The following is a 17,775-nucleotide window of genomic DNA, read 5'->3' as shown; positions in this document are numbered from 1 at the left end:
ACCTAAGTGGCAACTAGTGTAATGTTTTTATGACGGATTGACAGAACGAAACCGTCAGATGATTGATGCCACATGTGGGGGCACATTCATGCTTCAAAATGAGCATGAAGCATGGAAATTATTTGAAAATCTAAATGAAAACTCCCTCCACCATGCTTCATGTTCTCGTCAAGCACCCCCGAGTTCTCAAAGAAAAGGGACCATTTGTGAAATAAGTCATTCTATGGACCTGTCTAGCAAGGTAGATGCATTGTCCCATAAGATTGACCAACTGATGATAGGTGGGCATTACATGAACTCTTTCCAAGCACAAGTGTGTACTATTTGTTCTAGCCCATCCCACCCTATTCATGAGTGCCCTTCAGCGCCCCAATTCCCCGAACTTGTGCAAGAACACATCAATGCTGCTCAAACACTGCCTAGACCGGTTAATGACCCATTTTCCAATACCTATAACCCGGGATGGCGAAATCATCCAAACTTTTCTTGGAAGCAGCAAGCTTCGAATACTGCCCAACCTTATTCCCAAAACTTTCCAAACCCTCAGAATTTTCAAACCCCACAAAATATTCATCCCTACCGTCCCTCGACTCAATTTCAACACACTCCTCCTCCACCCCAAAAAAACACAGCCTTTGAGGAGAAAGTGTTGAACGCCCTTCAAGGTTTGGAAACCATTACACAATTAGTGCACTCTCATACGCAATCAATCGCCAAGCTAGAATCCCAAATGGGTCAACTAGCTAATGCACTAAACAAGCGAGAGGAAGGAAAGCTTCCAAGCCAACCACTAAGTAATCCTAGGGGACAATACATGGCTCAAGAAAATCAACTAAATGCAATTCATCATGAACAAGCCAATGCTTTGACTACCCTAAGGAGTGGACGTATAATAGACAATAAGATTGGGGAGGAAACAATAAGGAAGGTGAAGAAGAGGATAGAAATGTGTCAAATGAAAATCTAAAACCTTCTTCTTCTTCTTCGGCTAGTCCATCTTCTGCCAAAACTCACATCCCAAAGGCCCCATTTTCTGAAGCTCTTACTTCACCCTCACCATTTGGCAAAAAGGGAACTTCATTAGAAGAGATGATAGAGGTCTTCAAACAAGTTAAAATCAACCTCCCACTCCTTGATGCCATCAGACAAGTTCCCTCCTATGCCAAATTTCTCAAAGACCTTTGTACACAAAAGCGAAAATCTAGGACACATGTGCCTAAAAAGGTCTTTCTAACTGAGCAAGTGAGTTCTATTCTCCAACACAACACCCCTCCAAAATTCAAAGATCCTGGTGCTCCCACCATCTCCTGTGTCTTAGGAAATAATTTCATTGATCGAGCACTCTTAGATCTAGGGGCAAGTGTCAACCTTTTACCTTATTCAGTTTATGAGAAACTTGGTTTAGGTGAGTTAAAACCAACCTCGGTATCCCTTCAATTGGCTGATCGATCTGTAAAAACACCACGTGGGATAATTGAAGATGTTCTTGTCAAGGTAGATAAATTCTATTTTCCAGTAGATTTCATTGTCCTTGATATGGAACATGAGCCCAATCCTAATAAACAAATCCCCGTTATCCTTGGGCGGCCCTTTTTAGCAACAGCCAATGCGTGCATCAATTGTAGAACAGGGGTAATGAACATATCATTTGGGAATATGAAAGTAAAATTAAATGTGTTCAATGCGGCCGACCAACCCGCAAGGAAAATTGAGTGTTTTATGATAGACAAAATAGATGACCTCATAGAAGGAGATGCAAAAACTATCTCACTATGTCTGGCTGAAGACAATAAACTTAGCGCTTGTTGGGAGGCAACCCAATTCTCTTAGATTATTTCTTAACATTGAGGACAATGTTAGGTTTAGGTTTGGGGGTATTCATCTTGATTTTCGTCAAAAAAATAAAAAATAAATAAAAAAATAAAAAAAATAAAAAATAAATAAAAAATAAAAAAATAAAAAAAAATAAATAATAATAATAATAATAATAATAAATATCATTTTTTTAAAAAAAATAATAAAAAAATAAAAATATTTTTTTAAATAAAATGTGTTTATTTTCATTTTTTATAAAATAATAAAAAAAAAGTTATTAAAAAAAAAGTTTTTGTTAAAAAAAAAGCCCTAATTTATATACATTTATGCGAGAATGATGAACACACAAGGTATATAAAATCTAAAAAGCCCAATGACTAGTGGGAAGTAATACAAATTTAAGTTCTTTTTATTAAGTCTCTCTTAGGGAGTTGTAAGCTAATTAATACTTTGGAATTTCACTACACACTGGCCGACTCTTCTAAGGTCTAGGCTCGACATTATGTTGAGAGTATGGTAGCAACCTTGGACCCTGATGAATCATACTTATCTAATCCAAAAAAAAAAAAAAAAAACATCAATAAAAATGGATTTAGTCAGGAACATCGAAAAGGGCTACCTATTGTCAAAGATCAAGTGGGCTTGTGATGAGGACTCCGAGCATAAGTCCATAGGGGAGTCTTGATGCCCGACACCTTATGCCAACTGGTGTGAGAGTTGTCGACTGATTGCTCGTTACACGGAGAAATCACCACAAGAGTAAAAGTGCACAATTTATATATCTTTCTTAAAAAAAAAAAGAAAAAAAAAGGAAAAAATGCTGTATTGACCGAAAAGACAATAGTGTGAAAGCCGTCGTTGCAAAAATTCGAGTAAACTGGAATATTACAGATAAAGCCCGTGAGGTACTAAAGTAAACATCCACAACTCTCGAAATCCTGCAGATAAGATGATTTTGAATCAGTGAGTAGGTCTTTTCGACCAATCCTTGGAAACTACTAGTATTAACAATATTTTGGAGATCCGAACCCTTAGCTTGTGTACGGTCCAGATTTCACCGAGCACTCCAGTATAAATAAGTCTTACAACTCCCTAAACGGAAACTTAATGACTTTAACTTAGATTGCATACTAATCTAGAATTTGGGCTGACTTAGTAAATAAAACCGTGTGTGCTTTGAAATTCTTATCATTTATGTATCTTAAATTAGATTTTAATTAAAAAAAAAGTTTTTTTTTTCTAGCTAGTATGCACTTGGAATTTGAAGTTTCATCAATCGAATTAAAAAAAATAAATAAAAAAAAACAACAACAACAACAACAAATTAATCATAACAATAAATGATATTGAAGTTTGTGGGTATCTTCACTGGAAACCCTCACGAGACTATAACTCGTCCACTAGGGTAACCTAGGGGTTTAAAGCCTTGTTGCATATGGTAAATGCAATCGCAATGCCTGCGAAAGTGAGTTAAAACTTTTCTTTAATTTCATTTTGCTCGAGGACTAGCAAAACATAGGTTTGGGGGTGTGATAAGTGCTGATTAATTTATAATTTAATATTCTTTTTCCAGCACTTATCAATGTTCTTAAACGGATGACTACTTGTTTTACCATGAAATTGAATAAACAATGAAATAAATTTAAATTATGGTAAGAGGTAAATAATACTTTTCTTAAAACAGACTCTGAATTTGTCTCTCTTCTGGTTGAGATCTTTCATAAAAATATATAAGGAGATTGTGTTGACCCGACTAAGGTTATAACTAAATGGGCTTTGGTCCTGATTTGATTGAAAGTTATAATTGTATAGAAAAATATTTGATTAACCCTTTTATTAAGTCACGGTCTGATCTGGTTGAGTCCAATCTGAAGCGGTTTAGTAAGAATTACATGACATTGGGCTCGAGAACAAGTTCAAGCCAAATCAACGATCATGACCCACCTCAAACCCAAAGTAATTCCCAACCAATTCCTTACCTGCCTTCATATAAAATTTATAAATTTAAAACAAAAAAAAAGAAATTAATGAATATAATAAAATAAATAAAATATGAATAGTGCATCACGGATTCACTGTTCATATGAACAGTGTCCCATGAAAATACTGTTCATATGAACAGTGTTACAAAAAAAAAAAAAATAAACAAAACATAAGCACTGTTCATCTTCTTCCCCGCAGTGCATCACGGCCGAGATTCGCTCCTCCCTCCCGTTCCAGCCACGAGTTCCATGCGGTGCAACCACAGATCCGCGTTCTCCACTCTTCCGGATCTCCAGCTCCTCTCAACGTCCCCATCATCCCGCGATCACCGCCCAGCCACGATCGCTCCTCCTCCGCCGCAGCCCGCGCCTCCTTCCTTCCGCACCACGTCCAGCCGTGCAACCATTCCGGATTCAAGACCCCCACCTCCGCATCTTCTTCTGCCCGTTGATCATGATCTCCAGCGCATCCAGATCAGCTCCCTCCCGGCTTCTTCCACTCCTCCCAACGGTTCACAGCAGCATTTCTTCCCCTGTTTCAGCAGCCGGTAATCCAGCTCCTTCCATCGCGCCTCATTGCAGCACCCTCTTCCGGAAACTCCCACACCCGGACGGCAAGCGTGATCCAAGCCGTCTGTGATCAAGACGATGCAGCCAGCGACCGGATCTCCCGCCTCCTCCTCCGCCCGTGACGCATCCGGAGCCAATCCCCCGCTTCCGCGATTCAAAGCTCAATTTCCTGCAAGCATCCGAGCATCCGAGATAGTCTCTGCATCCTCCCAGCTTCTTCCAATCCATTTGCAGCCGCAACCATTCCGGGATACGATCACAGTTCCTTCTATTTCCAGGGAACCCAGCACCCAACGCAGTTGCCCGTGATTTCCCTTCGCATCCCGAATAGCCAGCCATCCGCCAGGAAGCGCATCATAGCCAATCCCCCGCCTCCGCCTCGTCCGTTTCTCGCCATCCAGGAGGGATCCTCTTCCGTGATCAGCGCCCAGCGATTCCACGGCCGTTTCGATCCTCAGTCGGCTGCAAGGGGTGGGGAAGTCCTATATAAAGAGCTCGGTTCGAAAGAAAACGGGGGGGCGACGGCTTGAAAAAAAAAAACAGAGGAGGAGCCTCTGTTCGGGAGAGAAAAGAAATAAAAAAAAAAAAGAATGAAGGGAGGCTGGGAGCGGATCAATTAGTGAAAGAAAATGATGCGGATGGCGTGGAGCATCTCAGCAAGCCGATCAAAGTCGTCGAGCATCATGAGTGGCTGAATCCTGGTTTAGGGGTTTGATGAAGCCATGGATGAGTATTTGTGTTGCATTTCTTTGATTTTTAGCGTTGTAAGACAGTTGCATACTCAATAAAATTATGATCTTAAAATGTCTTGTTTAATTTATGTAAGATGTTTATCTTGTAGAAAGTCTTTGCATGAATTAATCTAGTTTATCAAAATTGAATCCAATACCTGTGGTTTGGAAAAGATTGCTATGCAACTATCGGACTTATCTTTGAAAAATTAATCATCAGATGAATCATGCTAAATAGGACAGACCATGCCTATCCTTAGAAAAGATGGTTTGTGCCAGGCTTAGATGACTCATACTGTGGGTTAGATTTCAGCTTTTTGTATGATTGCCCTAACTTGTAGTTAAGAGCAATCGGATCATACACGCATCTAAGTCATTGAAAGCATCACACTTACGAATCCATCGGTGGATTCTAGCCCTAAACACCTCTCTCCATAGATAATTCATACTACTACACCCATATTAATTCTTATGTTTTTATCATTTACTCTAGCTTATCCCTTTTTGAAGTAATTATTTAATTAGAAAAAATAACTTGTCTCCAATCCCTGTGGACCGACACCCGTAATCACTATCCTACAGGATACGTGCTATTGCGTGGTTTATTTTCAAAATTGAAAGAACCGATCAATCTGTGATCCTCAGTTTCCTCGACTAAAATCGGGATGCCTCGAGGTTCGACCGTAGAGTCTCAAACTCCCTCGACCTCGGGAAGTATCGCAGGACGATGAAATATCGACTTGGCGCAAGATTCCTCGACTAAGGTCGGGATGCCCCGAGGGTCGACCGTAGAGTCCCAAACTCCCTCGACCTCGGGAAGCGTCGCAGGTCGACAGAGCGTGCCCAGACCCATCGACCTGGCGAACGATTCCTCGACGAAGGTCGGGATGCCCCGAGGGTCGACCGTAGAGTCCCAAACTCCCTCGACCTCGAGAAGCGTCGCAGGTCGACAGAGCGTGCCCAGACCCATCGACCTGGCGAAAGATTCCTCGACTAAGGTCGGGATGCCCCGAGGGTCGACCGTAGAGTCCCAAACTCCCTCGACCTCGGGAAGCGTCGCAGGTCGATAGAGCGTGCCCAGACCCATCGACCTGACGAACGATCCCTCGACTAAGGTCGGGATGCCCCGAGGATCGACCGTAGAGTCCTAAACTCCCTCAACCTCGGGATGTATCGCAGGTCGGCAGAGTGTTCCCAGAACCACCGACCTGATATAAGATTCCTCGACCAAGGTCGGGACGCCCCGAGGTTCGACCGTAGAGTCCCAAACTCCCTCGACCTCGGGAAGAGCCGCGGATCAATAAAGTCTTCCCAGATCCTCTCAACTTCGGCGGGCGTCATCGGGTCCGTAAGAGGCTCGAACCCCCCCCAACAAGTCAAAGAATGACTCCGAAAGTCGACGAGGAAAGGGAGCAACCCACTCTGCTCTGTGGAGTACAACTCTGGGAATGCAAAAGGTACATCCAACTCGACACTCTCCTTGTCATATTTTATCTACGCGCTGCTAGCAAAATCTCAGTCCAAGTCGAGACCTTATTTTGGCCAAAGTTGGACTACTCCTACGAGTCGGTTTAAGACTGACCTCCCATCAGCATTATGCATACTCCCGTCTGTTGAACCTTCATAACGACTTATGCAAGTCTTCGCAAACTAGGGCCTAACTCGGCCCCCATACGTAGACTCCGATGTCGAGCTATGAAAATAACCTCGACCGTGGGCATACTAATCGAGCTCAAGAAGGCCGAAATGTTCTCCATGGGTTCCGACCCCGCCCACCGAAACCTCGGCAGGCTCCGAGGGAGATGACTATGAAAGCCCTAGCGACAATTCGATTAGCGGCTCGTGCTCCCCTTCGGGGGACGGCGCTAATCCTTTTATAAACCTACGGTCCAAAAGCCGAGCTCGAAAAGCTCGGCTAGACCCCCAGGTAGTGGCCTGTGCAAATTTAGCACGGCCCCACTTGGCGGCCAGAGGCCCGAACCCGGTGCCTCAAGAATCTAAGAACTAAACTCGGCGACCCCCGCGATCTTCGGATCCGAGCTACAAGACTTGGTAAAATTTCCTAAAATCTAAGCTCGGAGCCCCCCTAGTTAGCGTAATCGGAGTTCGAACACTCAAACAAGTTAGAGGAAAGAAAGGCAAAAAACGGCCAAAAAACATGCCTTTATTAATAAGCAGCCCGAAGGCTCGGATACAAAGTCGAGAGTCGGCAAAAGTACCGACCTCGTTCACAAGCAAAAAAGACAAAGGGAGAAAGGTAAACACAGAGAGGTGAAAGGAAATATTTTCATTAATAATAAAACGCCGAAAGGCTAAGTACAAAATTAGAGGACGACTGATCAACAGTTTTGAAGGCCGACCTCTTTTACAATAAAAAAAAAAAAGAAGAAGAAGAAGAAAGAGAGTCTACGCCCTAAGGGGCGGTAGTAGCATCGGCGTCGCCCTCCGGGTCATCTATGGCGACGACCTGGGGGCCTTCAGCGGTCGCGGGCTCGGCGCCTGTGGCGGGGACCTCGGCAGGCACCTCAGGAGCATCCCCGGTAACTCCGCGAAGGGGAGCCTCCGTCACTGCCAGCGTCACTGAGTCCGCCTCAGCCTCAGTAGACTCCTCCTCGGGCGCGAGGGCATCAGGAATGTCGTCGTCGGAGCCACAGCCCAACCTCATCCTCGGACGAATCGTGGAGAGGTCGAATTGGGGGCAGAACCGAGCCATCTGCCTCCGGAAGTTCTCGAAGCCGCGGAGGAACCCATCCACGGTTTCCTCCTCTAACATGTCGCGGAACTCCTCCGACTCCTTGAAGAGCTCCACGGCATTCTCGGCTCGCTCGAGCGCCTTCTTCTCCTGGGCCTCAAGTTGTTCGATCTTGAGGCGGAAGACCCCGCCCTCGTACTTGAGGCCGGCGATCTCGGACTGGGCCTCCCCCAGTCGCGTCTCAGAGGCGCGCAGGGCCGACTTTGCCAGCGAATGGGCGGCCCTTTCCTCCTCAAGCACCTCGACCATCGCTAGGCGCCCGGCCTCAGTGGCCTCCCTCCGAGCCTCGGCCTCGGCCAGCGCTGCCCCCAACTCGGCGATTTTCTTCTTAGCCAGCTCCAATTGCTGGCTGACTCGCCGGGTCTCTTCTTGACACCCTTGGGCAATGAACACCAGGGTGTCTACTTCGTGGATATGCTGCAAAAAGGAAAGGGTAAAGCAATTACGAGCTGAAAAACATAACATATTTACCAGTAGTCTATGGAACATCGGAAAAGTGGCTTACCCGAGCGGTATTGCGATAAGTACCGTCGACAATCTCTTCTAGCGGCAAGTTTCGAAACTCGGCCCGGTCCGCTGGAAGCATTGCGCGCCGAAATACGGCGCGCGCTACTTCGGCGTCGTGGATGACAGAGCTCCCCTCGAGGATTGGGGAGTCCGGCTCAGCTGACTCCTCCCGGAAAACCCTGGAAGAGCTCGGCTCACCCAAGCTCGAGATTTCGGGGCCGCTCGCGTCGAGGCCCCGGGTCGGCTCAGGCCTCGGGCGCCGCAGTCGGATCACGGCCGGCCCCTCCCGCTGGGCGATGGGGGCAGGACAAGAAGGGGCCGCTGGGCCCGCGTCACTGGCGGCCCGCGTCCGCCCCAGGTCAGCTGCGGAGGCCCCCACCTCTGGGCCTCTCGTCCCGGCCGATGTGGAAGCACCGGCCGACCTCGCCTTCTTCCGAGGCTGGGGAACAGCCCCCCCGGCCTCGGCCTCCCGCCTCTTCAGGCGGGAGAAGAGCGATACGTTGCTGGTCGGCATATGAGGAATATCTGAAGTCAAAAATTCTCCTAAGTGTCAGACCAATGTTAGTAAAAAGAAAGAACAGACAAAAAAAGAAGGCAATGCAACTACTCTTACCCTCGGGGCGCGCCGAACTCAGACCCACGCTCGCCAGGGCGTCCTCCCGTAGGAGCTCGGTCAGGTCGTACCCCTTTCCGAGGGCCCGTAAGGAGTCCAGGACCCTCAACTCCCTCCCCGAGGGCTCGGAGAGCCTGTTGAGAGCCTTCAACCGAGGGTGCCCCCACCTCGGGTTGAACCCCCACGGCACCTCGGACGCAAGGAAGAAAAATTTCCCCTTCCACTCATGAATAGAGGAAGGGGCACCATGAAAGAGTGACATACCGCCCCGAAAGGCGAAGTACAGCCACTCTGCGTCCGCCGGATTTTTCTTTAATAGAAAACACCCACGGAAGACGCTCACGGAGATCGGGATCCCATGCCCGAGACACAAGGACAGGAACCCGATTATAGTCCTCCACGAGTTCGGAGCAAGCTGTGCTGGGACGAGTTGGTACTCGACCAGCAAGTTGTTCACAAACTCGTAAACAGGGAACCGCAGGCCGGCCCAGAGCGTCTCGCGATGAACCGCGATCCGACCTAGGGGCGGCCGCATCACCCTATCTTCCGGCCCCGCAGTTTCGAGACGAAACCCGGGCTGGAAGAAGAACCGGGAGCGGATCAACTCCAACTCCTCTCCCGACAGACTCGACCCTACTTCCTCAGGACCAAGACCCATTTTACAGAAGGATGAAATGAGACTGAAGATAGAGGAGGGAAGAGGAAAAGGAACCCTAGCAAGTACAGGGTGGGAACCTACGGGACATCGCCGGAAATCGCTCCGGGCACCGTCGGCAAAATTTGGTCGAAAGGTGGAGCGAGGAAGAAGACGGCAAAAATACAAGGCAACCAAATAGAACTCTTAGGGCAGACTCGTGGGGTTTATATAGACCCCCCTGACGGCCCAGATCGACAGAATCGGTTCCCATCCCTCGACCGGATTGCGCCGCGTGTCGATCTCAGAAGTCGAGACACCACATTCACTCCGGATCGATAAATCGGGTACAAAATCGAAACGCTGTCCCATCGGATCTCGCGGCCTCATCATGGGTCCGCAGAATCGGATCACCTTGAAAGACGAGCGGACGTCACCCCCGCTCCCCTCATTTAATAAGACTCCGGGACACGTGGAGCACCGATGTAGCCTCCACCTCCCCAGATCAATGATCCGCTAATACGAGATCGGAAACGTCCGACCTCAGATCACGCCGCGTGTTCATTTTGAAGAACGAAACCGCATACTCATTGATGAGGGGGGCCTCGACCACGAGATCGAGGCGCCGCCTCGTCGGGCCCGGGGACCCTCATCATGGGTTCGCCGCACGAAGCGATCTCGGAGATCCAAAAGGCGCCACCCCCGTTACAGCTGCTTCGGAAAACGTAAGGATACAAGCCCCATCATAAGCTCGCCGAATAAAGCGACCTCGAAGCGCCAAAGGGCGCGGGTTCCGTCATAAAGGCTCCGAGAAGCGTAAGGGTGCAGACGTGATTCCCTCCAACTTTGATAATAATCTCTACTTCCCGCGTCCGAGCCTGCAAGCCGCTCGAACTCGGAAGTCGGGGGTAGTGTTGGGGGAATATGGTTTTTTCCCCCAGTGACACAATTACCCCTAAGGAGTCGCACAACCGCCGACCTTGGACAGCCGAAGTCGGCGTCCGACCTCGGAACATCCGACCTCAGAACCTCCGACCCGGAAAACTCCCGACACCCGAGGCCTATTCTTGTCAACCACCTACTACGGTCGTACCCCTCCGAGGTCCGGCCGAGGGCCATGTCCTGCCACTGCCCCGGCATTTATTGCGCATGACCCCTGCAAACCCCCAGTTCACTCAACAATTAATGCGGATCTCCGGCTTACTCCACCATTAATGCGCGTGGCTCCTGTTATCTACGGACCCGCAACTCTCCACGGCAAGTCAGCCCAGCAGAGTCCAATCAACGATGATAAGTCTCTGATATCGGCCATACCTCCGACATCAATGCAATGATTCGCCCGATCGCGTGCTACCTCGGGTCGTACGACGACCTCACCTCCGACATCAATGCAATGATTCACCTGATCGTGCGCCAATCTGAGCAACATGCCGAGCCGTACAATGACCTCGCCCCATCACATCTCAGGTAAACCAACCCCCCCATAAAAGGGGGCCCTTGCTCCTCAGGGGGGTTGGAGATTCCGCACTCTAGAAGCACTGTTCTTCTTCTTCCCACACAGTTTGCCTCCCTTCTGACTTGAGCGTCGGAGGGCCGGCGCCGGAAGACCCGGCCACCGGCTTTTCTGCAGGCACCCGGACGGAGGACGCCGCCCGCCGACGGATCGCCGCTCCCCTGTGAGGACTTGCCGCTCCCTCTCTTCGACCGAAGATCGCCCCCGGGTCCAATTTCCAGCAACAGTATTGGAGGATACTTTCAATTCACATGGGGTCGATTTGATTTATGTAGGATTGGAACATTCATGAAGTGCCATTTTCAATGTCACTCAGCACCATATTTGAAGCAATAAGATGTCATTTTTTCTCTGGATAATAGATTTGGCTTACAGCAAAAGGAAAAAGTTTTTTTTGTTAAGCACACTAATAATGATAGACAAAAACTCGTGAAACAACCTAACTAAACAGTTTGGCTTGCATTCTTAATAACCCAAGAAATGCATTAACATCTAAATAATTATTAGATACATGGTATTATTCATCTAGGTGATCAATATGCCATCATAATTACTACCATGGAAGAACTTATCAAGCTTCCTCGCACAAGAACATATATTTTTCATTATGCTTGATGGATCACAAGCAGAGTGACATATCTTGGAGTCTAGTAGTAGAAAAAATTGCTCAACTAACAGAAAGAAAAAATTTATTTGACATGCTAAATAATTATTAACAAAAAATTCCAACAATCTATATTCAATTTAACTCTTGATTAAAGGGAAAAAATGTCCTCATGGATCCAAGTTGCATTTTTCATTTTCTAAATTGCTCATTCTCATAAATAAAATAACTTAATCAATAAAGGGATATGTTTTGAAAATATTTTACATAAAAATCATGTCATCATACATTCCATTGATGAAAGCATGATGTAACATCTGTTCTCTACTCATGCAAGCCATACATGCATCCGACCACAGTCTACCAACATGATTAACAACTTCTTACAAGCGTGGAAACTTATGGGTTTAAAAAATTAATATGGAGCCGTATGTTATGTGTACATGTATGAAGCATGATGCTGCCTAATATGGAAATGATTCATTCAATCAAAAAACATAGCAATGTTTATATGTCAAAAATTTTAAATACTTACCATCCCAAGTAGTCACAGAGTCCAAATATTTTTCTACAAGATTCTTGAACTTTTGCGAAATAAAAGATTCTGCGTCTAAGTCAAATGCCCCTGTTTTGAAAATTTAAACAACTATTACCAACTTTATAACAACAACTAAACGGCTAAGATTCTAACTAAAGAGGGATTCAAAAAAAAAAAAAAAAGGAAGAAAAAAAAGCAAACAGAAAATTGGAAAGAGGCGGAAAAGAAGATGGCCTTCTCTTGTTTGTTTTGTCAAGCGCTGGAGCGCTTTCGGTACACGGTGGTGAGCGGCTGGTGGAGCACGGTGCTCCAGATGCAATCCACGCTGTCGGCGTCCCCATCGGACGGCCAGGATCCCTCTTCGCCATCCACGGGGAACGCGATCGGCCCCAGCGGCGGCGAGAGGCGGTCGCCGGGGAAGCCGATGGCGGCAGAGCACCCGTCGACGAGCGACGAGAAGAACACGTCGCGGAGATCCCGGCCGTCCGACTCCTCCTCCTCCGCCGCCGCGGCCGCCGCCGCGATCAGTCCTCCGTCCTCCTCCTTGTGCCACGGGAACTCGAACAGCCCCGGCGGGCGGTACACGTCGGAGATCTCGAAGATATCGCCCACCTCGAATGTCACGTCCGACGACGATGACTCCGATATCTCCTGCATCTTCCCCTCCTTCCTCCTTATCTCCGCCTCCACCGCGGTCCCTCCAACGATTCCCATCTCTTTCTCCGGCGCCACCATCACCACCACCACCGGCTCCTCTCTCCCTCTCTTCTTGCTCTCTCGATCCATGTCTCCTTTAAAAACAGAATTCGAAGCTAAAATTCGTAAGCAATGTTTCTAAATGAAGACATACAAGATGGAACTCAAATCGATGCTTGCGTGCAATTACTGACTGCATAAAAGGAACAACTCGATGAGAACTCCACAAATTGCTCTGAAATCTGCTAAGAAAGAAGAAATTATAGGAAAAAAATCTTTCGCTGCAGAAATAGAAGAAATCTTTCTTCTTCTTTTTTCCTTTGGTGTTCTTACCTCGAATGGGTGCTGCGACGGGGCGTGTCGTCTGCGGTTAGGGCGGAGGGCCTATATATAATGGAAAGCAAAGCGCTTGTTCGCACGCCACGCGAATCATAGGCGAACCGAAACCGCCTCAACTACTCACAAGCTCTCTCCCCTTCATCGTCACTCCACGCTTTTTACTCTCTCTCTTTGCCGCCTCTGGCGTCCTCCGCGGCTTCCTTCACCCCCGTACATAGCATGCCAGCTGTGCGGCTCGGGTTGTATCTTTCGCGCGAAAGTATGATCAGTCTTCTCTTACAATACCAACCGTTGGATCGCGTCTTACACAGATCTTGAAGCGGACATCACGCCATGCAGCGATTGATGTCGCGAAATAAGGTGAATCATCAATCATTCTCTTGCGCCAAAGACACAACCCGATCCCGCTCCCTGCCTTTTCCCAAATTACCCTTCATAGAACATCAAATGACAACAAATAAAGAATCAAGAGAGAGACGTAAGGAAGGGCGAAATTGTCATCTTAGTAAGGGAGGTGCTGGCTTTCGTCACTGTTGCATGATGGGGCTCCGGAGCCAATGAAGGAAGGACGCTTTCGATTACGACTGTGGTGTGCAGTGGAAGCGTGTCCAAGGTGGGGGAGTGGATAAATGCGAGCGTCAGACACGCGTACAAAGGGAAAGGAGCTGCGGACAAGTGCTACGTGAGGCGCCACAAGCGAAGGATTAGTGTTGATCCTCTCAAATTAATTAATTAATTGATGGATTAAACCGTGATTAGGATTGGACGTTACAGCAAAGCTTGGCAGTTAGGCAAATGTGGGGATAAGTTCGGATGAATTCTCCTACAACCAATGCCATCAGCCACGTGATTTTGTCCCCTGGTTATCGTTCGGTGTGGGGCCCTCGTGCAGCGAGAGGCTGGCGTGGTTCTGAGGGAGACTCCCCTTCCTTCACGCGAAACCACCGTTGGATCACGGATCCTAAAGGATTTTTTTTTTTTCCTATTGTACGTCGGTAGCTCACAGTGCTATCCTCAACATTAAGAGAAAAAAATAATATAAAAGTCGAGAGGCACCTTTAGTCTAGTTCCATAAAACTTCTTCAAGATGCTGGGCAGTAAAAGTAGCGACCCAGTTGATAGGAGCAAAATGAATCGTCCAGCCCACAGCTAAAAGGCCATTCAGTTTTGGCCCAATAAACGCCATCACCGATCGGTTGAATTCTTGGTCCGGCTCAGAATCAGCTCGGCCTCGGACTCTAGCAAAAGCTCCCTCAGCCTCGGATATTCGCCAACTCGTCCCGACCAAGCTCGGGGCGCCTACTTCAGTAGTCTACCTCGACCCTCGAGCTCGAGGCACTCCACCGAGCACACCTAGGAACCCGGAGAGCCGAACTATCCCCAGCATCCGTCTAGCCGACCTTGCCAACGCATGACGCGACTTCTCAACAGGCTCGGCCTCGCCAACAACCGCACCTATGTGCGCGCCCACGCCCTCCTACGTGGCCGTACATTACAGCATCACCATGCCACGTTTCGATAGCTGGCCCTCGACAGTCAAAGGACGACACCATGATTACTCCGATCATACCCTGCTGTGACTGTCAACACCTTACCGTTCTTAAGAACGGATAGCACCGCAAGCCACCAACCAGCCTAAGCTGTGCCCCGTTCGGCTCAGAGCCACGCCTCCTCATGATGAGGGTGAACAGTGCCTCTGCCACCTGGGTCTCTCCACCGGGACAATAAATAGCCCGGTCAGTTAACTTCTAAAGGACTTTTTGGCTGGACCAAATTTACCCCACTCTAACTTGATCGTCGGAGGGCCCTCACCGGAAACACCGGTGAGGCTTTGTGCAGATCCGCCGCCGTCGCGCAGGAGGTAGCCCCCATCTTCTTCTTCCAACCACCGGCGACTCTTCCGACTCCTCCGACGTAGTCACCCTCGGGCCAAATATGAACCACAACACCAGTCTACAGCTCTATTCGCCTTCTGAAATATATTGACAACCTGGATCGAGCGGCAGCTATATAACAACCTCTGTATATCCTTGAGTATAGGGTGACCATATAGATCTCAAAGTGCTCCGAACTCAGTTATTCATCTTCGTCATGGATCTTAAAGCGATCGGTGTATGATCCACCGGTAGTTTGCGCGAAAGATAAAAGTAATTGAGAGCCTGTCATTGTGGCAGAAGCATCAAGATTGCCGAAAACGTGGATCGGGAGGTGTATAAAAGGCTACCCTTGTCACAGATTTAAAATATTATCAAAGACTAGTTGTGTGAAAGATATATATTGTTAAGAAATAAAATGGACGCGCTCGAAGGAGGATGTAAAAGTTGTGTGTGGGTATTGATTACAGCATTAGTTGCCAGCCTTGGTAACGAGATAGAGCAACGGGTTTGGCGTCTAAAAGGATTACCCGGTTGCTAATTTCCAAGTGGTAGTTAATTTCTAATCTCTTATATATAAATTCTAATCTGTTATCTATTATATCTATTATATATAACATTAATACACTTTTTTTAGTTTAGAAAATAAGTAGGATGTTTTTTTAATGTGATTCTTTATTTTGGATTATATATATATATACATATATAATAACTACATCGATCATTTAATCAAATATTCTCTTGACGAGAACTGATCATAATCATCAAACATTTTTTGCTCTTAATAAGTTTATACAATCATAATATCTTTCATCTTAATAAATAAATTTTTTTTTTTGATAAATGAATCTTTTATAACACATTATTTGCTATAATAATTGATTTTGATGCTGATAGTTTATATCACTTTTAAATATATATTTTTTTGTGAAAATTATAATTATGTACATATTAATTATTTTCCACAATAAGTATTAATTTTATATAAGTACCAATTATTCTAATATAATCAATATTAGTATAATTGATACTTGAGAAAAATTATTTAACAAAAATAGATAAGCACTATACTTATCTAAAATGACATTTCTATATCATTTAGTTAAATAGATATTTGATGGAATTTTTTTATAGGCTATCATTAAACTTCATTCGTTAATATGCAATTGATATCTGATTATTAAAGCTTTTTATTTATTATAATTTGCTACATTATTATATAGCATTTCACAAAAAGTTAGAAAATGAGAAAAAATTGTACCCTATGCATCATGTGAAGCTAATATTAATGACATCGATGTTAATGACACGAGTTTTTCATGAATGCTCAGCGCAGCTATTTACATTTGCTATTGGATGCCACTTGGTATTAATGATGAGAGTTCTGCTTAGTCATCCTGAATATTAATTGCTTAATGTGCAACATAAATTTAGCTGTTGAATCCTTCCATTTATTATCAAATTCTTCTATTTGGTATCATATATTATATTTTTTATATTGTATTTCAAGAATTGTTGAAAAACAAAAAAGAAATATACTCCACGCACCGCACAGGCATCTCTTATCGCAAACGATAACCCAAATAACAACTATCACTACTACTAATAGCAACTCAATTAGTTATTTAGACCACAATCAAGCATGCAAAAGGTCACCTTACGCCTACACATCAGATGCCTGTTCATTGCTAGTAGTAGCCTTTATTGCCAAGGGCAACCCAACCTAACAACTTGCCGATGACATCCTAACTAGCAGCAACTATCATCATTATTAGTGTGGTTCAAATCTGGCCCGAGAGTGACCACGCCGGTGGAACCGAGGGAGCCGCCGATGCTGGAAAGGGGAAGACAGAAGTCACCTCCTGCACGACGGCTGCGAACCTGCACAAAGCCTCACTGGTGTTTTCGGTGAGGGCCCTTCGATGATCAAGTTAGAGTGGGTAAATTTGATCCAGCCAAAGGTCCCTTAGAAATTACCTAACCGAGCTATTTATAGCCTCGATGGAGTGGCCCAGGTGGCGGAGATACTGTCAGTCCTCAACATGAGGGGGCGTGGCTCTGAGCCGGATGGCGCGCAGCTCAGGGTGGCTAGTGACGTATGGTACAACCCGTTCTTGAGAACGATAGGATGTTGACAGTCACAGCAGGATATGGCCAGAGTAGTCAAGGTGTCGTCTGACTGCTGTTGGCCGATTATGGAGACGTGGCACGGTAGTATGGTGAAGTATGGCTACGTAGGTGGGCGTAGGCCCGCACATGGGTGTGGTCGTTGGTGAGGCCAAGCTTGTGAAGTAGTCGCGTCATGCGTTTGACGATGTCGGCTTGGCGGATGCTAGGAGTAGCTCGGCTTTTCGGATTCCAAGATGTGCTTGGAGGAGCGCCCCGAGCTCGAGGATCGGAGTGTATCGCTGGGGTCGGCACCCCGAGCTTAACCGGGGTGGGGCGGCGATTGTCTGGAGGTACCCCGAACTTGGTCGGGGGAGTCGGCGAATATCTGGAAGTAGTGGAGTTTTCGGCGGAGTTCCGAGGAGGAACTGGCTCTGAGCCGAAGTGAAGATTCAGTCGTCCTTCACTGGTGTTTACTGGGCCGAAACTGGGCGACCTTTT

The 17,775-nt window shown here is 46.7% G+C and overlaps 1 protein-coding gene across 2 annotated transcripts; it reads right to left on the bottom strand.

The window, feature by feature from the left end:
- Positions 1 to 12,233: 12,233 nt before the first annotated feature.
- LOC120108614 lies at positions 12,234 to 13,455 on the bottom strand. Of its 2 annotated transcripts, none has more exons than XM_039122272.1 (2): positions 13,289 to 13,455; positions 12,234 to 13,148 (listed from the first exon to the last, which is right to left on the bottom strand). In XM_039122272.1, exon 2 carries the CDS (start codon positions 13,043 to 13,045, stop codon positions 12,512 to 12,514), a length of 534 nt encoding a protein of 177 aa, XP_038978200.1. In that variant the 5' UTR covers positions 13,046 to 13,148; positions 13,289 to 13,455; the 3' UTR covers positions 12,234 to 12,511. The 2 variants fall into 2 exon arrangements, with proteins under 2 accessions (XP_038978200.1, XP_038978201.1); XM_039122273.1 differs by having other exon boundaries at positions 12,234 to 13,050.
- Between the last annotated feature and the right edge of the window lie 4,320 nt (positions 13,456 to 17,775).

This window comes from Phoenix dactylifera, unplaced genomic scaffold (genome assembly GCF_009389715.1).
Source record: "Phoenix dactylifera cultivar Barhee BC4 unplaced genomic scaffold, palm_55x_up_171113_PBpolish2nd_filt_p 001430F, whole genome shotgun sequence".
NCBI classification, from domain to species: Eukaryota; Viridiplantae; Streptophyta; class Magnoliopsida; order Arecales; family Arecaceae; genus Phoenix; species Phoenix dactylifera.
Note: the sequence above shows the minus strand (reverse complement) of the source record. Positions and strands in the feature narration are given on the sequence as shown.

Bases quoted from the DNA above. Each gene is read 5' to 3' on its own strand.
- LOC120108614 (XM_039122272.1), bottom strand. From the start codon at position 13,045: ATGGATCGAGAGAGCAAGAAGAGAGGGAGAGAGGAGCCGGTGGTGGTG.